This window comes from Lissotriton vulgaris, unplaced genomic scaffold, assembly GCF_964263255.1.
Source record: "Lissotriton vulgaris unplaced genomic scaffold, aLisVul1.2 SCAFFOLD_5496, whole genome shotgun sequence".
Taxonomy (NCBI): Eukaryota; Metazoa; Chordata; class Amphibia; order Caudata; family Salamandridae; genus Lissotriton; species Lissotriton vulgaris.
The window spans coordinates 41,687-66,882 of NW_028240762.1; the positions used below are offsets into that span (position 1 = coordinate 41,687).

General features: G+C 46.2%; 1 protein-coding gene across 1 annotated transcript in view; it reads left to right on the forward strand.

Moving 5' to 3' along the window:
• Positions 1-25,196, forward strand: part of LOC147672881 (nephrocystin-3-like) — a gene marked incomplete at its 5' end in the record, with an annotated part of 106,806 nt that overhangs the window by 34,959 nt on the left and 46,651 nt on the right. Inside the window, 3 exons of the mRNA XM_086947953.1 lie at positions 2,966-3,207; positions 5,934-6,009; positions 16,517-16,644. Of these exons, the coding sequence (XP_086804079.1) occupies positions 2,966-3,207; positions 5,934-6,009; positions 16,517-16,644 (446 nt within the window). The remainder of the gene's footprint in view (positions 1-2,965; positions 3,208-5,933; positions 6,010-16,516; positions 16,645-25,196) is intronic.

Genomic DNA, 25,196 nt, shown 5'->3' on the forward strand with positions numbered 1-25,196 from the left:
AGAAATTGCACTGTATTTCCAATTATTGTGGTAATGAAATCCTATGGAGAATAACATATACTTCATACAGTCACTTGTCAATGACTTGCAGGACTGTTCTTCTGGACTAAAAGTAAGTAGGGGTCATGGTCCAAGGCAGCACCAACAGGTCATCTCAATCGGCCCTTGGGTGTCCGGATACAGAGGTGCTTTTTGGTGTTGGTAGCATCATTGCAGTTACCTGTAAAAAAGAAGCTACAAGTGGGGATCGGGGCACCGGTCCAGTTGAACCCAAAGTGGGGGGGCTCGGTTCTTTAGGGTCTCCGTAGGGCGGTGTGATGGAATTATGCATGCCTCAACAACGCATGTCTGAGCCACGCAGTCTTAACCACGACCATGCCTTTACCACGCAAGCCTTTACCACACAATTTTGTGGTAAAGACCGTATTGGCGAAGGGTCATGTGTGGTAAAAATCATACTACTGCCCCTCTGCCCTGAGCCCTAAAATCCGGCCCTCCTGCAGTCTATTCTACCCGCTCCAACCCTATAAACTACCCGACTCCCTATTCTTCTCTTTAAAACCCGACCCTCCTAGCCCCAAAAAACGACCCCAACCCCCCCTTTGAGCCCTAAAACCAGCTCGTCCCCTAAAACCTATGCTTGTTGCCCCCTACCCCAGCCCAACTGCCCCCTCAGCCTGAAAACTGATCCCGTTCATGTCTCCTGCCCTGAGCACTAAAACTTAGCCCCCTAAAAACTACTCCGACCCCAGCCCACTCCCTGAGCCTAAAACCAGCCTGTACACCCTAAAACCTCCCGCACCTCCCTCCTGCCCCAGCCCAACTGTCCCCTTGGCCTGAAAGCTGCCTCTTTCATGTCCCCTGCGCTGAGCCCTAAAACTCCCAACCACCCTCCAGCCCTGAAAACTGCTCTGACCCGCCCAGCCTGCAAACTACCCCCAGCCCATACAAACTACCCCACCCCCAAAACCCCACTTACCTCACCACATCGCATCCTCTCCCGATCCTTCCTCCTCCTGCTTTCGCCAGCCAGCCAGCAACTAGATCATGCATACGCCTTAACCACCATATGTGTGATTAAGACAAGCGTGGTTACGCTTGTGATGTTGGAACATGCGTGGCTGAGGCCTCAGTGTTCCGACTGTTCCCTTCTGGAGCCGGGTTGCACTGTCAGTTGAAGTGGACTCTGGCTGTGGGGCTCTTGTGCAGTCGTGTTTAGTCCAGTAGGTTGTGGTGATCTGAGGCTTTAGAGGGCTTGCAGAAAGAGGTTGCAGGTGGGGACTGGGGGACCAGTCTGTTGGAACTCACAGGTGAGCTCTGGTCTTAGGGGTCTCTGGGTGCTAGTTACACTGTTGGTCATGCCGAACTCTGGCTCGGTGCAGTGGTATTTTGTCCAGCTCGTTTGCGGCGGTCAGAAGTACTTGCTTCAGGGGACGACCTGGAGATGGGGACACAACAGGACAGCTGGGCTACCCTTCGGATGGCTTCTGCAGTGTTGACATCCCTCGTTGGCTAGTTGGTCACTGTAAGGTTGGGATCTGGTTTGGACCACCAACAAGTCTTGGCTGCTGCAAGGGGTGTGGTACCTCAGGTATTATTGGTGCTGGAGAGCTCCTGGAGTGTCTAGCATCTTGTTACTTGCTAGGTCAACAGGGCTCAACTCTGGAAGCACGGAACACCTCCTCCTGGCTGGCTACTGCGTTGTTGATTCCGGTGGTCAGCAGTTCAGTGAAGCGGAGCGTGCGATCGATACCTGCAGGACACAGGAGTAGCTCCTCTACTCCAAGAGAGATGCTGGCTTGATTTATGAAGTGCTGGCAGCTCTCTGACGTTTTGGAAGGTGCACAGCTGCAGGACCAGTCATCCTCTTACAATTGTCGAGACAGCAGGCAGGCAGGGTTTGGCGCCACGTCGGGTTCTGGTCCACAGTTCATGCTTCTCCAGCACTTCTTGGTCCTTCTTCTTTTGGAGTCAGTCAAATCTCAGTTCCTGGTGTCAGGGGTCACTTTAAGACTGAATTTAGGGGCTTTAACCGGAGAGAAAGATAGTAGCCAATAGGCTACTTAGCCTTGGGGTCACGGCAACCCCCTATATGACCACTTCCTGTAGGCTGTGGGCATAATCCTGTCCCAAAATTGCTAATCCCACCAAAATCAAGATGGTGTAATCCTTCTTTCGTGGGTCACATCAGGCATCCCACCTTAGGGGTGTGACTGGCCTGGCAGTGCACCACGCCTCCCTGCATATCTAATTTCCAGCCTGTCCTGGTGCCAAGTTGGCCTAAGACATGGGGTGGCATCTCCCAGGTCTGGGGAAGCTGGGGGTTATATCTCAAAGTTGGCATGGACTTTGAAGTCCATGGGCCTGATATGCTAAATCTCTTGCCCTCCTGCTGGAGGAGGAGTGAAAACCTTCCAATGGTTCAGGCATTGTTTCTGGACCCAGAGACTATCCTTTGATTAGAAATGTTAAAGGAACCTTTGTTTAGAGAAGCTCTCCATTACATTAGTGTGGAACCTATATTGGTGCTGCATGCAACAACTGCTTTGCATACAATCTTTGTTCTATTTTCAGGTTGTGTTCTTGTATCCAAGAATGCTCTCATTCTGTGTCATGACAATCGTTGAATGTACTTATCAGTATTGCATTAATCAGGTCAAGTACTCTACCTAATACATTCCTTAGTAAGAATGCAAATGTCAGTTGTGCTTTTGTTCTTAAATTGTCGTGACTATCTTTTTTATACCTCAACTTGTTGTCAAGGATGCATATTGTAATATAGCTTGTACAGAGAACCCCACGCTGATACAAATGTGTTTCTTTGTGATGAAAGGCTAACATGTAGAAAGATGTAGTGTGACATTACCAGAGACCAGAGTTACTGTGAAGGTTGTACTTGTTGACAGAATCAGGACTTAAAGGAATGTGTAAACTTTAACTAATGTGTCTGACTTTTTTTTTGCAGGCAGTGGCTCCATTACAGAGGTCACTGGAGATTCGAGAGACAGCACTCGATCCTGACCACCCAAGTGTGGCGCAGTCCCTTCACCAGCTAGCTGGGGTTTACGTGCAGTCTAAGAAATTTGGAAATGCCGAACAGCTTTACAAGCAGGCCCTAGAAATCAGTGAAAATGCATATGGGGCGGAACATCCAGGCGTTGCTCGTGAACTTGATGCCTTAGCCATGTTGTATCAAAAACAAAATAAGTAAGGGTTATTGTGATTCATTTGAAGTAGTTTGGTTTTCTAAAGTACTCATCTTTGCAATCAGATATGAAACATTCTGTGCATCTAATTAGGGGCCCTTGTGTGCTCTGACCTTCACAATTATCTAGTTGTCCTCAGTTTCCCAACTCCAATGCCACAATAGAGCTTGGTGGTTCGCCATTTGTGTTTTTTAGTTCTGCAGTTGACCAACAGTAAACGAAAACTTGCTTGGGCAGATCTTTCATTAGATAAGTTTGGATAAGTGAACCGAAGAAGATATCTCCTGTGGTCACAAACTTCCTTTTTTCTGATAGGTTTTTTCAGATTTATGGATTGTTTATTGAAGCTCAACAGGTCTGAGATGTTGTGCCTCTATCAATTGCCTTTCCTAAATTTGCAGGGGAGCTTTGAAGTGAGTCCTGTTACTCTTGCTATTTTGATAAACACGGCAATTGTGTGCAAACTTTAACAGTAAGACATATACAATGACCAGGTGTGAAGGAATTATGCATCTCTTCTTCATTTTTGTTGTCCATGCCTAAACAACAAGATTGTATACAAAAATTAGATTTGAAATGGGTTCAGTTTACATTCCTGCTGTGTGTTTAATGAAAAAGATTTCTGTTTTGTTAAGCGGAAAGATATAAAACAAGTAAAGTTGAACCTTCCTTTAAGCCCTGGACTGACATGAATTGCTGAGCTCAAACCAGTGAAAAGGTAGCCTCCCCATCATTTCTAAGCAATCTGACTCCCCCATTGACAAGATGCAAAAAAACATATTAAATGTTGATGATCTTTAGATGAACCGCTATGTCTGCTCACAGGAAAACTAGTGTTCCACTATTAAGAATACAAGCAGTATGATTTTTGGAATGGACCCCTTGCTAGGCTATTTCATTTTTAACCGCCATATTGGTAAGTGCAGCTAATTATTTTCTCAAAGCCCTTCCTTGCTAGACCCTCACCCTCACTTGCTCATTACACCCAGTCATGTTAACCGTCTTAGTAAGAGCCAGCAAATCACATTCGTAAGGCTCTTTAAGTTTCGTAAACCAACTCAGAAATCACTATTGGAGGGTACCTTACTCCAGTTGATTTAAACAACATAGCTTTTATCTGCTAGCTTAATTCCAGCGTCCTTACTACAGAACCAGGCCACTGACCATTCCATGCATGTACAAGCAGTGGTAGGCAAGGGGTAACACTACAAACCTCACAGTACTCACTGAACAAACTTTAAGTGACAGTATTGTTTTCTTCTATAGTGATATTAGGCCTGATTTAGACATATTACTCTTCACAATGGTGACGGATATCCTGTCCGCCGACATACAAATCCCGTTATATCCTATAGGATTTATATTTCTGTGGATGGGATGTCAGCCACCGTTGTGACTCACTAACCCTTGCGCCAATATCTAAATCAGGCCCATAGTAACTTACAACCTAACAAAACCTTACAACTTGCTTACAAAACCTGTATTAGAAGGGACATTATGGTTATTAACCAAAGTAAGAAAACCGTAGAAATGTTCTGGTTATGGTTACCCATACAATGGCAAGCCTCCATAAACTGCTCAAGCGTGCACACTCGACCTCACCGATTAAATTGCAAATTGCTTCATTGTTGACATCCCATGTGACATCACCATTTACATCTTTGAGTACAGCATTGTTGCAGCATACATTTTCAGTACATTACATATAAAGGCTTATCATAAGCATATACCTGGTCCTTTTTGATATTTGGTAGCATATTCAATGAATGCGGTGACACGCTTTGGAAACATAGCAGCATTTCTTTGGTATGACAGCCCATTCTTTGTATATTATGGCACGTTTGGTACTATGATGCACTTTTGAGGAATAAGAAAGCACGTTTTGACAAAAGCCAACACTTTTTCCACAGCTGCCAATACTTTGTGAGCATATGTCTGAATGTTATAGACGTTAGCTTGGAGACATCTGCTGACAGTAAGTGAAGCAGTAGCTGTAAACTCTGTGTGGATATCTGATCGCCTCCAGTGGGAGCTTAGCCTCATGTGGCCATGTCTGCCCTGTACAATTTTCTCTTCATGTAAAGTCCTTTGTGATGTCACATCTTTGACATCAACGAGGCATTGGCGAAGTCACATGTAATATTATCTGCAATGTCAATTATGAGGTCACTTGTAATGCAGTGGGTAGTGGTATGGTCACATTGCTAACTATGGGGAATTTTTGACTGGATGTAATTGTTCTTGGAAGTTTTATGAAGACATTCGCTCAAGGAATCTGTGCTTGACCTCATGGTCACAGGTTCAAAATCTGGAGGGTCCGCTGAGTCATTTGTCCTTCTGCTGTTAATAAAATGAGTACCAATTGTTTTGGATAACAGTGAACATTTGTTATTTAGCACCAAAATATCTGATGGGAAAAATGAGCACTTTAACATAAAGTAACACAACATGTTTATTTATAATCTTCTTGTTCTTTGTAGTCTATCATTTGTACATTCCTACTCTAAGCTACTATGTTGATTAATTATCATTCCAAAAAAGAAAGAAGGTGCACGTTTGCATTCTGGTTTCCAGCAGTTCAGTGGCATTTAGAAGCTGTTATTAGTTCCTACATTTGACTGGTTGACTGAGCAATAGGCATTCTGTTATATATTAGAGAAACTGTTCTCACTGGTGGTTAAAAAATATTCCCTCGTTAATTACTATTTTGTCTTCTGTACTTTTAAGGTATGAGCAGGTTGAGCAACTGAGGAAACGATCCTTGAAAATTCGACAGAAAGCTATACATCGGAAAGGGAGCATGGTAAATATTGACTATATAAAAAAAAAGTTTAATTTATTTATATAAGCCGATCCATACTATTCGTACTAAGCTAAAACAACATCATTAAGACCCAAGTGTAATTCAAATTGAGTGTGAAAAATACAAAATTTCAGTAGCAAATACAACAAAGGCCCATTCGTCACATAAGCATCATGGGAAAATTCCCACATTAATATCATAAAGTGCTACGTGCGAAATATCAAGTTAAAGATAAAGAGATTTCTCCAGCCAAGATTGTACTTAACTATTCCAAAGCCCCACATTGCTGGGCCTAAAAACATAATGTAAAGAAGGTGACTAGTGCAAAAGTGCAAAGTGCAGTTAAATCAACTCCTCATTTAAACATTGAAACACTTGTATTATTCAACTCAAAACAGTGAAAACGCTAGAACGTGCTACCTGCTGAGCATCAAACATTTCTTATTTTGAGACTCTCTGAAGAACCTTTTGCGCCTCTTCTGAGGTAACGCAAAGGTAAGATTGACCTTTAAACAAGATTTTCAATTTAGATTGCAGGGCTATTGAAGCCTGTGCTCTAGCATTTCTGAATTGCCCAATTAGCCCTAGAAAATCTCATCTTTGTCGAGGAGCTGCTAACGCTGACATATCTGAAAACACCATAATCTGTGTCCTATCTGGTAACAGAAAGGGTTTCTTTTGGATGGCATTAGAAAGAATAGCCTCTTTAATACGATAGTTTGCGAAGTTCACAATCATCGTTCGAGGATACTTAGCATTTGATGCACCTTGAGCATGGACTCTGGGGGCTCATATTCTAGTGAGCTCAGCAGGGGCTTTATCCAAAATGTGTTCTTTAATCAATGTCTAGTTATACTGCAATGGGTTTTCATGATCCTCAATTACTTCCACTCCCTCTGGGATCTCCACAAAATTTAAATTTTGCCTTCTTGTGGTGTTCTCTATTTCGTCCATATTGATTTTGGAGGCCTGTAGTTTTTTTTGGAGGGCATCGGTATCTTTGTCGAGAGCAGTTTGGAGAGCAGTCCTCCAGATCGGATACTCTCTGTTCAACTTCTTTAATGGCTCTGGAATTTGTTGCATCATCTCCTCTACTGGGGGTGGCGGCTCCCCGGGAGCATGGTTAGGTGCTATGTCTGGGTACCCTTGTTTACAGTGTGGGTTGATAGGGAGGACCATGGGCACTCTCCCCTTCAGATGGTGTTGGGTTGGATAGGCGGAAAGAAAGGTTAGGGTGGCACACCAGCAGGACAAATTAGCAGTTTCATAACCAGGAAGTTTATTGTTTTTCTTTTTTTGGGGGGGGTGTGGGGGAGGTTGTGATGAGTTATATTTGAACAGGTGATGTGGTGGAACGCCAAAATGAGAGAGGGGTTGTGTTTAGACGTTTAGGGTTTCCTTTGATGCAAAAAGTTAATATTACTTCATGTAACGTCAGTGGGTTACTCAATAAGTGAAATGCTCGTGCTATGTTGAATTGGTTGACCACATTCCTACCAATTTTTCTTCAAGAAAACCAGCCTTAAAGATAACCTCCCCAAATATTTAGTCCCTAACTGATATTCACACTGTTTTTACTCTTCGACAGGTGCTGCTATAAGGGGGGGTTGGATTTCTTCTAGCCAATACAATTGATTGGCAAATTTTGCAATGTTTTAGGGATTGTACAAGGGTGATGGCTATGAGTCAAAGTACCAGTTAAAGAAACATTTTAAAATTTGGTTAACTATTATGGCCCTGTCACTCAGCGGCGGCTCCTCTGCTAAGGTGAAGGAGCATCGCTCCACTGCTTCAACTACAAGCTGGATACAATAAATAAAATGATAACGTTCCGTTATTATTATTTTGTTTTTTGTAATCAGCTTGCAGTTGAAGCCAGGCTGCCAGGACTGGGTTCCCTGTGTCACAGAGGGAGGAGTAGTGGCAGCACCTTAAGTGTGCATGCTGGTTTGGCTGGACGGCCGTCTCGGGCTGGCCAAACCATCCTGTGCACTGCATGTTCTCCTCCCAGGCTGTGGAGAACATTCACAGCCTGCCAGTCCTTGTCAGAGCGCTGAACCATGTCGCTCAGACCAATCACAACGCTGCTGTGTATGGTAGTGCTTTGCAACAGTCTAAGCTGTTCATTGAGACTTCACTCCACAGTGATGTCTGAGTATAGTTGTGTTTTACGACCTACTAACCACTTTTCCTTGACCTCTCTCCTTTCTGATGAATGAATGTTAGAAATTGAGTTTCTGGTTGGCTAGGGTATGCACCTAAGCCAGGCATAACCCACAGCTCTAGTCAGGGTAAGGGAGTTACACACCCAAAATAACCCCTGCTCACCCCCTTGGTAGCTTGGCAGAGCAGTCCTACTTATCCCAGAGGTAATGTGTAAAGCATTTGCGCAACACACATACACCAATGACACAATAAATACACCACAAAAGAGACTACACACAGTAGTATATAGAAATAGCTCCTATATTGCATATGAACACATAGACCACAATCACATTACTCATACATCATTTGCCAACTAAGCAGTTGTCATAAACATCACAGTTGGTGACAAAGTAAATACTTATAGGCTGAGCATTGTCTTAGAGAAAAACCTACACCATCACTGTATACAATTTGCAGCTCCTGAAATTATATTTGACATCTTCTCATTGCAAGTTAAAACAACATAAATCATACTATCAGTTCATGAATGCAGCAGAAAGACTGGGGAGAGAAACACATAGATCGCCAAACCGTTACTGGTCACCATAACACCATTATTGTGCCTTTTATGGAAATCCTGATACGGTAAGGCTCAAAATGACCATCATAATATTAGGGCATGAAGATGCAGCCGGTAATTAATACAGGAATCAGTGCTAGTAAACACCATACCCATATCGCCAAGGCAGCCTTATGTAGTCTGAAACCCCAGTGCTCCTATTAGGAGTAACGTGGTACACTACTCCTTAGACGTAGGTTACCGGGCCACCTGCCCACCTACAACAGGGATTACGGTACCTGATGGTGTCCGCAGTAATGGGACCTCCCTGGAGGGTTTCCCTCTTGTCCTGCTGCTATTTATACCTTGTTTCAAGGTCCCCAAGGTGTGGTCATCAAGAAAAGGGAAAGAAGAGACGAGACCACACTGTTGACTCCCGCAAGGAGATCTTATTCGGTCCCCCACATGCTAAAATAGTGAATGCCCGCTAAAGCACTTGTCGCAGCCTGGGAAATTAGCCCCACAAAGAACAAAGATGCCTCGAGGACCCCCTGGCATGGGAAGGACCTTCGTGGGGTCGTACTTTCCTTCGGCCCTAGAGTACCCTCCGGCATTGCCCCAGACACACGCCGACAACAGGTTGCGCTGAGAGGCTCTGTGAAGGCTCCTCCCCTGTGTGACCTTTCCCTTTCACAGCTGTTGGCAGGCCTCGAGGATGGGGCTTGCAATGCAGAAAGACGAGCTGGGGTTCCACACACTCCCAAGAGCACTGAAAGTTTGGCAGCTCCATGCTGCGATGTCTGCGACCCCGGGAGGGTGTCCACATTCATACGCTGTGCAGTGCACAGATGCTGGTGGGGCCGGGGTTCCTGGGAAACAGCAGCGCTCGACCGGGGGGCTTTGCACAGGGCAACTTCACTCCTCCCTTGCGGTGAGAAACAGGCAGGGGCCCCACAAGCTGACTTCAGGGCAACCCACCTCTATCCTTCAGAGTCTTCTCAGAATGAGAGGGAAATCATCCCGGGCTGGAGAAATGAAAAACCAAGCGCTCACCATGCGCTTCCTTCTTTTTTAAAGTAGAAAGGACAGTCCAGTCTTTGTTCTGCGCAGACAGAAGCAGCAACTGCAGGCCATACCACTCCACACACACCTAGGGGCAGTGCAGTACTCACTCAGGTCTACAGCTCTTCCACCAGGCAGGTTCCTTCTGATTCAGCAAGGATCTTTTGAAGTATTTGATTTCCCTAAGACTTCCAACAGGAGTGAAGAACACAAATGCCCTTTAAGAGCTTCTTAAGCAGGATACCACGGTATGCCAAAAAGAGACAGTCCATTTCCTCCGCCCACAGACAGTAGCAGCAACTGCAGGCCAACCCACCCCTCACACATAAAAGGAATCGCTCCTCGCACAGCTCTTCAGCTCTTCTTCTTGGCAGGGTCCTCTTGTTTCCAGAAGTGATCTGAAGCCCATTACCTATGTGCCATTTTCTCATTGTAGTCTTTGTTTTAGAACCCCTGAGCTCAGTACAAACCAGTTCTATCCTCCCTTGTCCACTTTGACCACAGGGGATGGAGACAACATTGTGCAAAGGAGACCCAGCCTATTCAGGTGCTAGTGAAAACTTCTCCGATCACTCCAAATGCAGAAAGGTCTATTCAGCCTGTCTATGAGTCACCCTGGAAAGGCAGGACACACCTCAAACCCCCCCCCCTTGTGACTGTCTAGAGTAAATGCATATCCCCAGCTCCTGTCACTCCAAAACCAGACGGTGAATACACAAACATGTAGAGACATACAGAATGGTAAAGCAAGAAAATGCCCACTTTCTAAAAGTGGCATTTTCAAACACACAATTTAAAAATCACCTTCACTAAAAGGTATTATTCAATTCTGAGTTTAGAGAGCCTAAACTCCATTTCTATATCTTGTCCCAATGGAAAAATACACCTGTAAGATGTTACAAGGCAGTTCCAGTGTTAACCTAGGGGCCAGACAGCCTTTCAATAGTGAAAAACAAAATACACAGTATTTAACTAACGGGACATGTAAAACACAGCAGTACATGTCCTACCTTTAAAATGCACTGCACCTGCCCCTGGGGGTACCCTAGGGCTACCTTAGGGAAGTCTAACATGTAAGAAAAGGGTTGGCAAGTAGGTGCACTTACCAGGTCGACATGGCAGCTTAAAACTGTGCGCCCAGACACTGCAGTGGCAGGTCTGAGGCACATTTACAGGGCTATTCATGTGGGTGGGATAACCAGTGCTGCAAGCCCACTAGTAGCATTTGATTTACAGGCCCTGGCACACTCAGTTCACTTTACTAGGGACTTTACCAGTAAATCAAATATGTCAATCACGGATAACCAATCATAATCACAATTTACACTGAGAGCATAGCAAGTACTGATCAGCAGTGGTAAAGTGCCCAGAGTCCTACAGCCAACTGAAACAGAGTCAGATAAACAGGAGGCAAAATGTTTGGGGGTAAATCTTCAAAAAGGGCCAGGTTTAACAATGAGTTTAGTAGTAGTTTGCAATAAATTAATCTTTTCATTAAGACATCTCTCTAGGGTGATGGCTGAGTGTAGTAGTGATTTGCAACAGATTGACCTCTCTGCTGACATTTTTCCCTAGGATGAAGAGTAATTTTACCTGTGGTTTATGACACAGCAACTTGTCTATTAAGAGCTCTCTACTGGGTGTGTGTTGTAATGGTTAGTGTAAATCTACCGTCTGCACTAAATCCTCTTTCCAGGGTGACAAATGGTGTCATTGTGGTTTGCGATATACTAGCCTCTATGGTTAGACTTCTTACTTTCGTCATAAGTGTTTAGAAAAGACAGGACTATCTGTTGAGAAGTCTCGCCTGGGTGATAAGTGAGCGAAGTAGTTTGTAAGGTCACAATGAGCTCTCGGCTGTACGTCTCTCACCGGTCTCCTTTTCTTAGTTTAAAGATTCTAAATGGTACTTTATGAAGTATGTTGAAGATTACTTTGCTGGATTATATTATCAGTGATATCATTTGAGATTCAATTAGTGATGTCACTGACCATGTCATGAATGACTGACACTGTCATGAATGATGTAATATGTGAGGTCATAAACAGGGCATTCCAGGGGCATAAGCTCTAGTTAGTTCAGGTAGCTATGACTACTGAATTTGTGTGTGTAAAATCTGAACATAACTATTACATCCCTGTAACGTTTTTGTTTTTTTGTTTGTTTGAGCAAATTTTTACTTTTTAAATGCTATTTCCTAACTATAATGTAACCTTTGGTTTTGTTGTGGATTTCATAGGTTTTTAAATATAAATTGTACTATAATTTGACCAATGAGTTCAATTTGCTAATATACATTTTCACAAGTTTATAAATACATTTTATTCACTCATTCATTCTTAATATATATTTTAAAACCACAAATTAAGGTAACTTAATAATAATAAACCATGTATAAAGTGCCTGGTTACACCCGCTGGTGTGTCTCCATGCTAGGAACCACTACATAAAAGGGAAGGCTGAAGTGGAGAAAAAGAGTAAAACGGGCAATAAGGACACAAAACCTAAGAGCTGATAGAGCCAAGTTTTCAAACTTATGAAGCCTTTCTATAAATGTAATGCAGAACGTCTTTCATTTATTTTTTATTCATTTTATGGATCTGTTGCCAACCAAAAGCTTACAATCAATACTAAAAGAACAACACATTTAATACAAACCTGTGCTATTGCAATTTCTATAAGTGTATCACTGCCTGCATTTGGGTGTGTGAGCGAGTATATGGGTGTGTGAATGGCTGTGTGGGTATGTAAGTGGATGTGGGAGTAGGTGTAGGTGTGTTTGTGAGTGGGTCTATGAGTAGCTGTATGGGTGTGTGAGTGTGTATGTGGGTGTGTGTGTGTGGGAATGGGTGTGTGAGTGTATGGGTGTGTGTGGTTTTTTGGGTGTTTGAGTGGGTGTCAGTGTGTAAGTGGATGTGTGAATGGTTATGTTGTTCTGTGAGTGTGTGAGTGGGTCTGAGTTGCTGTGTGGGTGTGTGTCACTGTGTGCATCTGAGTGGGTGTGTGTTTAGGTCTATGAGTGGCTGTACAGGTGTGTTTGTGTGAGTGGGGATGTGAGTGCATGTGTGAGTATGTGAGTAGGTGTGTGAGTGATTTTGTGGGTCTGTGAGTGGATGTGTGAATGGGTGTGTGGGTGTTTGGCTGTGTGAGTGGTTTTGTAGGTATGTGAGTGGGTGTGTTAGTGGCTGTATGGGTGTGTGAGTTGGTGTGTGAGTGGCTGTGTGGATCTGGGAGTGGTTATGTGGGACTGTGAGTGGGTGTGCAAGTGGCCATATGGATGTGTGGGCCTGTGAGTGGGTGTGTGAGTGGTTTTGTATGTCTGTGAGTAGTTTTGTAGGTCTGAGTGGCTGCACGGGTGTGTGAGTGGCTATGTTGGTCTATGAGTGGGTGTGTGAGTGGCTGTATGGGTGTATGAGTGAGTGAATGTGTTTGAGTAGGTATGTGGGTCTGTGAGTGGGTGTATATTTATTTATTTATAAAGTTTTATATAGCGCAAACTTGACCCAAGAGGGAATCGGAGTGCTTTACATTTAGGATCGTTGTGTTACAAGTTACATCCGATACAAGGGAATAGTAAGGTACAGTGCACATAAACAATGATTCAATACTTCGTAAGAGGGAGGGAAGGAAGGAGTAATAGCGGGGAGACGAGGAAGAACTATCCCCAATGTCTGTCTGGGTAGTTGGCGGTCAAGGGGGAAACCTGGGCCAATCTCCTCATTAGCTGTCAAGCAGCTCCACCGGTCATCAGCCATGTTGCTCAGGTCTCAGCATTCAGGAAAAAAAGGTTTTAGTTTTTGATTTGCGATGGTTATATAGAACTATCTAGACCTGGAGGTATCAGAGCACTTAACCAGGGGAACGTTGCATTAGAAGGTACGTCAAAATTATTATTAAGCGCTGGCTAGACCCGTAGGTATCAGAGCGCTATAACAGAGGAGCATTGCGTTACAAATTGCATCAGTTGCAATAACGTAATAATGTACAGTAAACAAACAACAAGGTTGAGAGAATTTATAGGAAAGGAGGGGAGGAAGGAGCCATAGCAGGGAGACGAGGAAGAACTGTGTCCAATGTCCGGGTGGGTAGGTGGTGGTTGAGGGGAAATCCGCGCCAATCTCCTCATTAGTTGTCTAGCAACTCCATCGGGCATTAGCCATGTTACTCAGGTCTCAACATTCGGGAAAAACAGTTTACAATTGATGTATAGGCTACAAGGATAGAAGTAAAAGAAGAAGGTGGGGGGAGGGCATAGAAACAAGCCAGAGAGGGAGTTGAGACACAGCGGGGAGACAAGGTGAACTCTGCCCAATGTCCGGCTTGGTAGGTGATGGTCAAGGAGGTGAACCAGGACCAATCTCCTCTACAGCTATCTAACTGCTTTATGTTTTCTTTTAATTGGGGTCTGGATCTACGGATCTGCAGCGGGGCACACACGCAGTCACACTGAGTGCCACAGTGGATACCCAGACCCTTGCATTTTAAAAATAACATTTTTGGACAATGTCATGCCAAAGAGGGGTCCCTCACAGACTCCTCCATCAGCCCCATGGGGTCAGGATGCCCTTACCCTTACCCTAACCCCTTCTTTCACTTTAAAATTGTATTTTTCCCCTAGGAACAGAGTCTCAATGCACCAAATGGTGGCCGCAACCTTCCTCTCAGATTGCAACCTACTATTGCATTGCTGATGGTGTGTGGCTCCACAGATCTGCCATGGTTGATTCATGGTGGGTCAGTGGGTCAGTGTCTCTAGATACACATAAATCTTTTTAATTTAATAGCTCCAGAACTACTTCATGGATTTACACCAAATTACGAAAAGCACACTTTCTGGACCAAGGTCTAGTTTCTGCCAAATTTGGTATAATTCCATTTAGCGGTTCTGGCTATGATTGTGTCTAAAATCCCTATGGGAAATTGCATGGAAAAATCGTGTTTTAAGACTCCCCATTTTTCTCATCCCTGCTTGACGGATCAGCTGAACCTTTCAGACAGCGGCTGAAGTGACTGGCAAACTAGGTTTGAAAAGTGAGGATTTATCAAAAGATGCCATAGTTAATAGCAAAACAAAACACACTCTTCCTATGGAAACTAGGTCATAACTATAACTGCCTACTGACAACAGTCCGTAGGGAATATATATTCACTGAAAAAAACCAGAGTGAGTGGCTGTATGAGTGAGTGAGAGGCTGTATGAGTGGCTCCATGGATGAGTGAGTGGTTGTGTGAGTACTTGTATGGGTCTGTGAAAGGGTATGTGAGTGATTGTGAGGGTATGTGAGTAGGTGCATGAGTGGTTGTGTAGGGGTGTGAGTGTTCTGTGAATGGCTCTGTGGATTATAGCATCAGTGATGTCATTTGAGATGTCATCGGTGTTGTCACTGACCATGTCATGAGTGATGTAATATGTGAGGTCATAAGCAGTGCATTGCAGGGGTATAAGTTAGTTAGCTCAATTACCCACTCACAGATCCACACAGGCACTCACACACCCACTCACAGATCAATACAGTGCACCAATTATAACATATATTGATTGTTGCATGTGCACAATTGTTAATTGCTGTCTCCTTTGTTCTACTATTTACACATTATGAGGTGTTATTCAGTGAGCTGAGCTGAGGAGATGGTGGTGCTTTTGGGGAAGGGAGCAGGATGTTTTAGATGGTTTCTTTTATCAAGCTCATCTCCCCACTTCAGGGATTCCTAATGTTGCAACTGATGTACACTAGGGTCCTGTTCATTTGAGCAAGGGAGTGCACAAGGTTTCAAATGGAAGGTGTCCGGCGTTGGAGGATAGGAGATGTGTTTGTTTAAACTGAGAGGTTTGATGAATGATAATGCCAGTACTGGTTTATGATCATGGCCATTCCAGCTTCTTCACTAACCATTGCCTATTGCAGGGGCGGCTCCTCCATTTGGGTGGTGGAGCAGTGCCCCACAAAGAAAAGCCCAAGCCAGAGCCTGAAAATAAAAAGGTAGTAAAGTTTATTTATTACCATTTTATTTTTCAGCAACCAATTCATTCTGAACTGAGTGTCGGGGCGGGGCGATTGCTGCTGAGTGGAAGCAGGATGCTGTGTGCTTAAGTTAAAAATCGGCATGTCTCTTTGGCTGGCCGTCTTGCGACGGCTAGCCAGGCATGCGCATTTTAAACCTTACTAGCTCCGCTGTCTAAGACATCTGAGTTGGAGAAAGCACAGGCCTCTAGTGCTCTTAAGAGTGCTGAAAGAGCCCACTCACTCCAATCATGGTGCTTCTCTGATGCTGGTGAGAGCAGCACCAGGATTGGTTTGGAGGAGTTCGCTGGGTCCCGCGTTGGAGCCTGCCTCAAACACAGAAGACTGTTCGAGAACGTCTTGTCGCGCAGGAAGGTAAGTGTATTTTTTTTTTCCTGTGCCACCCACCCGAACACCCTTGGTACCCGACAGCCACCACTGGCCTATAGCCCAGTACTGCAGAGTACATCACCCATGAAAATATTCACTAATAAATGTAGCTCTTCATAGAATCAAATGATCGAACTTTGATTGTGTCTTGCTTGAATTAAGTGAAAAAAATTCAAGAAGATGCGGGTGATGGTAGTAGAGAGGGATACAAATTATTTTGGACTGAAACATATTTCATGGCATCTGGTCTCTTTTGATTCATTAAGTAAAATCGGTTTTAGAGAAAAAGTACTCTCACGTCACTAAACACTGACTCTATGATTGTTGCTCCTTCTTATGCTTTAGTATGGATTTACTCTTCTTCGTCGACGCGCCCTTCAGCTGGAAGAGCTTACACTGGGGAAAGACTCACCTGACAATGCTCGAACACTCAATGAACTCGGGGTGCTCTACTATCTGCAGAACAATCTTGAGTAAGTAGCTTTTGTGACAACTTTCCATAACTGTGCTGTTTCCTTCCCAGCCCTCCATTTTTGGAGTGACCTATTCCACATAACACAAAAGCAATTTGCACATTCACCAACAAACCTCCTCTTCACTGCAGTGCATTAAACTCGGATGTCGTATTGTGTAATATTACACTGCTCTTTAATAAGATCAGGAGATTTCATTATTAATTACTGTTAAGACATTGCTCCACGCTGTTTTTAAATGAATAAATAAATGTTGCTTCTGACCGTTAATGTTTTCATTTGTGCCCTAAGTGCAATTTAGAAAATATGTCCATCTTTCTGATTTTCAGCTTTTTATATGCTAGGGCGTTAGTTGTAAAAGTCAATAAATAAATACAAATTCCAACATAAGCAGTCATTTGTAAAATTAAGGGCGGTGAGAGAAGGGACTTAAGTGCAGTCTGCACACCCATTACAGTAATAATAGTGCACAATAAGTGAAATTTCCTTTGAACTGTTACCCAGCATGGTGTAGATACCTTTTAATTTCACCACCACCGTTTTTTATTGTTTGAACTAACCCAAAGGTGCTCCCGGGGCCTTGTGTCCTCATTCGAATTTACTTGCACTGGTGATGGACAGGCGCTTCTGTGGAGTCAGCCAAGGTGCAGTGAGCCAGTGTGTAATCTTCTCGTCCTCACTCCATCCAGGAATTACTGCCTTCCTCTCGCCAAGCACCTGTATACTCTGGTACACTTTGGCACAACCTGTCTGTGAGTGAAGGTGGCACTCATGCTCACGCCAGATGTTTGCTGTTGGGGCATCCAGTGGGAGCATCGAGGCCCTGTCCTCATCTGGTTTCTTTTCTTCCCGAGATGGGTGTCTACCCCGAGTGCAGAAACTCCCTTAATTAATCCTGCCTTCCTGAGTTCCTCTCAAATGTATATACTATTTTTTTCTGTCAGTTCAGTTCAGGAATCTTTATTCGAATTCCATGAATTCATAAAAGCACACACAAAAAGCAATAAAATATTACATAATACAAGCATACAAATTTAAATCAGGCAAGACAACATTTCCAGTTATTAGAGAGTGGTCCAGGATTGTCCATCTTTTTTCGTGCACGGGCTGAGGTCCTCAAGAAAGTGCTAGTGCGACAAATTATTTCCTCATTATCCAGGGAGACCAGTAATTGATAAGATTCCCCCATGGTAATTGGTCTATATTTTTTAAAAAGAGGGATTAAAAACCATGTTATAAATTTTAAGTAATATTTACAAATAAAAAGGAAATGCAGATGCGTTTGTGCACTTACTTCATCACAGGGGCATATTTTTTTCTGTCAATCAGCATGGAATACTTTTGTTCAAAATTTAGTTTTCTTCAGGCCTGTCTCCTGAGCGAGCTATCATTTTGGGATAATCTTCTGTCGCAGCAGCAGGGCAGGATGCTGCACCTGGGCATGTGCAATCTGCATCTCCATACTTGGAGACTGAGCAGCAGCAGCAGTTGACCACCCTTGGGCTGCCACTTGAGACCGTTGATGCCATCTTAGCAGCGAGGCGTCCCTCCACTAAATCAGTGTATACATGTCGCTTGGGAAGATTATACAATTGGTGCGGCACCTGACAATACTGTTATTTAAATCACCACTTGTGATGAGCTATTTTCAGTGCTTAACTTGTACGAGAATGAGTGCCGGTGCTCCAAGTTCTGCTCAGAAGTGCTATGTACATTTGGAACGAAGTGTTGGTCATTTAGTCTCTTTCAGAGAGCAGGAGCCGATAGGCTAGTACCATATTTTTATGTGCCGGAATAATTCTGGACTGGTACACACCAAGTACACTTTGCAAGTACACTGTCTGTTGCCCCTCAAAGCACTCTGTGTAATAACTTTGCCTGTTTTGTAGTCGTAGAGTCCACCTTTGGCTCTGTCGGCTGTTTAACTTGGATACGAAGGCCGCCCCATTCAGAGTGCACATCTAGGAACTTATTGGAAATCACGAGTCACCGCTGTTTATTTAAAAATGAAATGCACGTATACAAGTGTGAATCTTGCTGCTGGGATTTCATAGATTAAAGGAACAGGTTTAAGAGAGATTTAGTTTAAAAGCGCTTTCAAAGTTTGTGAACTGTTTACTGCAGCTGGAAACACAAATAAGGCCATTACTATCAATGTCATGTTGAGTTCTGACGCATATCGCATTGTTGTTCCTATTTCGAGAACGACATGCAACAGAAAATCTGAAATTTGGTGGCCATCTGTCGTTAAAGTGCAGTTTTGAAAACTAATGTGTGTGCGATGGTTTTTAAGAAGTGTGCGGCCCGATCAGAATAGTGCTGCTAAATGGCTTTATATTTAGGCCCACTTCATTATCCGTGTGAAGCCCATACAATTTCAGGAGGAATAGTGCTCACTACCGGAAGACGGATTTGTGAATCGGGCTCTAACGCTCAGATGTAATTCACATGAAAGGCAGGAGACAGGAGTAAGATTCTAGTCTCGGAAAAAGCTTTGATAATCAGACTAGGACAGTCCATTATCTGTCTTTCCGAGCAGGAAAACATGTGCTGTGAAACATTTTGGATGCATAAGCTTTTTACCTCACATAGGAAAGATAACATATTTTAATAAATGATCACTGAAGCAAGGTCAGTATTTATTTTGAAAAGTGAAACACGATTGGAAAAAATTGCGTTTAGTTTGATGTTTTTCATACAAACTTAGCAGGGAAAAGGAAAACGAGGGCCAGAGATGGACTGGTTTTTGAAATGATGAAACTAAATTTAAATAGATGTAAGTGATTTGGGAGGCGTTCTCCGGTACTCCAGAATGCAGAAGATGTGCACTTTATATTGCGTCGTTTTATTCTGTGCAATTTTCCAAAGCTCTACAATTTGATCTGTCTTAGGAAACCGTGTTTCCAATTTAAGATGCTGGAAGGCTTTTGTGCTGCTTGTCAATTACGCCTCACATAGACTAAATTATATGTGTGATGTGCCTGTATGAGTCCAGGGTGAGCGATGTGCCTGTGTGAGTCCAGGGTGAGTGATGTCTGTGTGAGTGCAGGTTGAGCGATCTGCCCGTGTGAGTCCAGGGTGAGCGATGTGCCTGTGAGAGTCCAGAGTGAGCGATGTGCACGTGTGAGTCCAGGGTGAGCGATGTGCCTGTGAGAGTCCAGGGTGAGCGATGTGCCCGTGTGAGTCCAGGGTGAGCGATGTGCCCGTGTGAGTCCAGGGTGAGCGATGTGCCTGTGAGAGTCCAGGGTGAGCGATGTGCTTGTGTGAGTCCAGGTTGAGCGATGTGCCTGTGTGAGTCCAGGTTGAGCGATGTGCCTGTGTGAGTCCAGGGTGAGCGATGTGCCTGTGTGAGTCCAGGGTGAGCGATGTGCCAGTGTGAGTCCAGGGTGAGCGATGTGCCCGTGTGAGTCCAGGGTGAGCGATGTGCCTGTGAGTCCAGGGTGAGCGATGTGCCCGTGTGAGTCCAGGGTGAGCGATGTGCCTGTGAGAGTCCAGGGTGAGCGATGTGCCCGTGTGAGTCCAGGGTGAGCGATGTGCCTGTGTGAGTCCAGGTTGAGCGATGTGCCTGTGAGAGTCCAGGGTGAACGATGTGCTTGTGTGAGTCCAGGTTGAGCGATGTGCCTGTGTGAGTCCAGGTTGAGCGATGTGCCTGTGTGAGTCCAGGTTGAGTGATGTGCCTGTGTGAGTCCAGGGTGAGCAATGTGCCTGTGTGAGTCCAGGGTGAGCAGTGTGCCTGTGTGAGTCCAGGGTGAGTGATGTGGATGGGTGAATGCTGGCTTACTGATCTGTCAGAGAAGGGTGAATAATAGGTCTATGAGTGCAGGGTGACTGTACCTATGTCAATGCAGGGAGAGTGATGTATCTGAAAGAAACAAGTTAGTGTTAGATTCCTTACCTTAGAATATCCCCAGGCGTCAGTCTGGATCCGGAAACTTTTGCGTAGCAGTACCCCTGCGCGTCGGTAGGCGTCGTCTGCAGGCGTCCCCTGCGGCTCCGCGTCCGTCGTCGGCGTCGTGCGCCGTGATGACGTCTCTGGAGTATATAGACGCCGCCTCCGCGCGCTGGCGTCAGTTCTTCTTTTTTTTTCGCACCAGTAAGCGCAGATCCGAAGAGCAGTACTCCGGTCTTTTGACCAACTTTTGTTAAACTTCTAATCTCTTTTTGGTGCCTGGTAGGATGCCCGGTTTCAAGCATTGTGACGGTTGTGACCGCACAATGTCGGACCATCACCGACTCTGTCTCCGGTACCTGGGCCCCGACCACGACGTGGACACCTGCGTGGACTGCCGGGCTCTCACTAACAAGGCTAGACGGGAGCGGTCCCGCAAGCTGCTTGAGCTCCGGGTGTCGGCCCGCGTCGGGAGCGGTCCCGGTCCCGGTCCGGCCGGAGGTCCAGGGAGCGTTCGAGGGAGCGGTCGCGGAGCCGCGCCGAGCGCTCCGGAAGTCATCACCATTGGTCGGGCTCTTCAGGTAAGAAACACAAAAAGTCGGGGCGTCGTCATCGTACCCCCGACTCCCCCCGACGCGGCCGGGGGTTCGGGTGACCCCAACCCCGCGGCTCCGCGAGAGTCGCCGGCGCGGCCTGCCCCATACCCTCCGGTCCCTGGGCACGGTGCGACGCCTGAGGAGATTGAGGCGTTCCTCATGGCCATGAGGGCGCTCAGTTCTCCGACGGGGCCTACGGCGCCTTCGGGCCCAGTGCTACCGTCTGGGGGCCCTAGCGGATCGGGTGTCCCTGGCTCGACGCCATCGGGTGCTCCGGCCCCGGTGCCGCCGACGGCTCTGACCCCGGCGCCGCAAGGGCCTTCGGGGTCGACGCCGGCTGGCCTACCGGCCGGTCCGGCGCCGATTCCATCGGGGTTAACCCCGACGCCGTCCCCGCGCGGCGCCGGTTCTCCTGTGCCGGCTTCGGCCGGCGCCGTCCCCATACCCTCCCCGAATCCAGACGCGGAGTCGGACCGACGTCGATCGACGCCGGGCTCGACGCCGATGGGGCCTGTGAACCCCGAGGAGCCGGTCTACATCGTTGACTCCGAATATGGAGATGATGAAGAGTATGGGGAAGGTTGGGAGGGGTCTGAGGACCCTCTGTCACATGAGTGCCAGTATGACCCGGACTGGACAGGTGATTTGGGGGATGCCAGTGGTCTGGACGACTCTCCTAACCCTGGCTTTGTCTCTCCTCCTTCCGTGGCGTCGGAGGAGGGAGCTGCATATTCAGTGGTGCTGATGAAGGCTGCCAAGGCCTTACACCTTGAGCTCCCCGTCGCGGTCGTGAGGCTAACATCCTCACTGAGGTCTTCAAACCGCAGTCATGCCCACAGGAGCCACTGCTGCCGTTTAACGAAGCCTTGTCAGACGTTCTGTTGGGCACGTGGTCCGGGCCCGCTTCAGGTTCGCCTGTTGATCGGAACGTGGCCAGAGGCAGAGCGATGTCCACGACGGTGGCGATTCGTCGCCACGCCTGGCTGAGATCCGCCAACTTTTCGGCAGATGTCCAGAATGCCTTGATGGACATGCCGTTCGATAGCTGTCGCCTGTTTGGTGACAAGGCGGACCACGCGCTGGAACGCTTCAAGGACTCCAGGGTCACGGCCAAGTCCTTGGGTCTCTTGACCCAGCGCCAGCAAACGGGTTCGTTTCGCTCCTTTCGTGGCCAAGGAAGGGGCATCCCCACATGTGCTGCCAGCCACGCGCCGCAACAATCCTTTCAACGCGGTGGCGGCCGTGGAAACCGCCGTGGCGGCGGTCGGGGTCAACGGCGGGGTCAGGCCACACCTCCCCCCGCAGCATCTGCCTCCAAATCCTCCTAGTCCGTGCTTTCGGCCCCATGTGACGCCAGTGGGTGGCAGGGTTCGCCATCACCACGCTCACTGGCGCACAATTACGTCGGACAGGTGGGTGCTGCAACTCGTCCGAAGGGGCTACTCCCTCCCCTCGAGACCACTCCTCCAGCCATGCCACCGCAGAACCACCGTGTGTCGGGGGACCACTTGACACTTCTGCAGGAGGAACGCCATCACGGCGCACGACGCCGACGACGGACGCGGAGCCGCAGGGGACGCCTGCAGACGACGCCTACCGACGCGCAGGGGTACTGCTACGCAAAAGTTTCCGGATCCAGACTGACGCCTGGGGATATTCTAAGGTAAGGAATCTAACACTAACTAATGTTTCTTACAGATATATCGTTACCGAAGGTAAGTAACTTGTTCATCTGTGCAAGTGCAAAGAGACTTGTCTGGCTACTTCCAGAGATGTGTTCACCAAGCCACCTATTTTCTTTCTCAAATTTGCTTGAGAATGCAACATCTGCCCACTCTTTTTTTTTTTCTAAATTTTCTCTGGGTAGACCCCCGGAACCCCCCATAAGTGGTTTGGGCTCGTTCTCTCGCCACAGTGCAGTATTTACACCTCACCACTTTCAAATGTCACCAGCCGCCCCTGAGTGCTACGTAGTCCTACATCCACCTTGTGCCCTTTTAATCCACTTTCAGACACTCCCTGACCATTTATTGCACTCTTGCAGGTTCCTGCTTTCTCCCTTTGCAACGGGTTTTCCGCACTTCACTTCCTCTGTCCTTCAGTTTAGTATGTTTTCCCTCTCCTGCACATGTCTCATGAGAAAAAATAAACGCTGGTCCCCAAAAATAAGTGCTTGTGGCCCCCACCAGCAACAACCAATTCAAAACCCTTTGTAATGCCTCAGTTAGACTTTAGCTTCGCCCTCACTTTTTTTGATGTGCATACCTTTTTAACCACTTTACAATTATCCTTTGAGACTTCATACTTTGAAGGCCGTCTTTTTCATCACCATAGCATCAGCTAGACATTTAAGCGAGCTGCAAACTCTTTCTGTCAACCCACCTTGTAACACTTTTTTGCCAGATAAGTTTGTGTTGAGGACCCGTGCTTCCTTACTACTGAAAATGGGCCCTCTTTTTGATGTCTGGTAGGCTATTACCCATACAAAATTCTTTGCTCCACCTCATCACTCTAATGAGGAAGGGAAACTCCTGTATTTGGATCCTAAAAGTGCACTAAGATTTCATATTGATTGTACTAAGGGACATCGAGTGGTCGATGAGCTCCTAGTAAGAGTAAAGAAGGACACAGCAATGCAGAAATGGACCTTTTCTTGATGGATTGTTCTCAGCATAAAGATTTGTTTCACACTGTTGATAAAGCAGACCCCAGAAAGCTTGCAGACTCATTTCACAACAGCCAAAGCTGCTACTACTGTGTTCGCACCAGGAGTACTTGCCCTAAACATCTGTCAGGCTGCTATGTGGGCTTTGGTATACATGTTCATGAAGCACTAGTGCTTCGACAGTGAAATCAGTAGAGAGGAGTATTTTGCCTGCTCGGTCCCCTTTTGGGATGATCCAGTTCACCGATCCACCACCTTGGAAGGTACTGCTATTGTATTTATTGAAAAGCTGAGAAATATGTGGTTATAAGTATCGATCAGCAGAACAAGTCACTTAACCTTTGTTAGCAATCTTTCGGGAGAATACTCTTAATAACGAATATCTTCCCTGTTCTTTGCACTGGACTCTTTCCACGTCTAAAAAGGTCTCAAATTGAGAGATCTGCACACTGGTCATGCCTATTTACTAATGAGATCTGCGTCTGAGGGCGCGAACAGCCTAGAAAGCAACTAACATCAGCGTGCATGGGTGGTGCTTATATGTGGCTTCGCTCGTCATTTCTGGAGCCAAATTATGTAAGTGTGAGGCTGCATGATGTCCCCTTACGGCACACGAGTACTGCTTTCAATGTTTCTGGATCCAGTCAGACGCCTGGGAAATATTCCCATGATGAGGAATCTCTGGTCACATAGAGTATCCACCAGAAAGATAGGTCCCAAAAATAAGTAAGTTGTTGATCAAAGACTTAGTGGCTTCATCAGCCTTAGTGGCCTTTGGCAGTAGAGCTTCAAAATCTGAAGTAGGCTCAGGAGATTTCCAAAACGTCTTTGTCTGTGCCTTCAGTATCATAGTTGTCTGTGACGGTTCAGAAGGAGGGACACGTAGACCAGAGCAGGGTAACTGTGGCTTTATTTTAATAAAAGTATTTTTCTTTCTTTGTGTTCGTCTTTCTCGGGCTAGGGCGGCAGGGTTCAAGGTGGCAGCTAGGACGCGGGGTCTTCGGGGACTCGTCTGTCTCTCTTCTCTCTCTGAAGAGACCCGGTCTTCTTCCCTGGTTGGGTTCCAGCGCCACATGTGGGAGAGAGAGAAGACTCTTAGTGTGGCGCTCGATAGTTGCGTTCTCTCAAGGGGAAACCAGGGGGAGTGAGGACACCGGTGATCATGTACTACTTTCTACAGAGTGGTACTAGAATGTGCAAGACAGGTGAAGGGTATTCGTGGAGGAGAAGGAGGTAAGCGGAGGTAGGGAAGAAAAGGGAGGGTAGGCTGGAAACGATATGTACACTTTTTACACTGCGGCTCCCCACCTCCGCAACCAGCCCGACACACGGTCACGCACCTGAGTGAGCCACACTCCTCCGTGAGTGTGGCTGGGCGCTGCGCGGTATCGTTGGCCTTCTG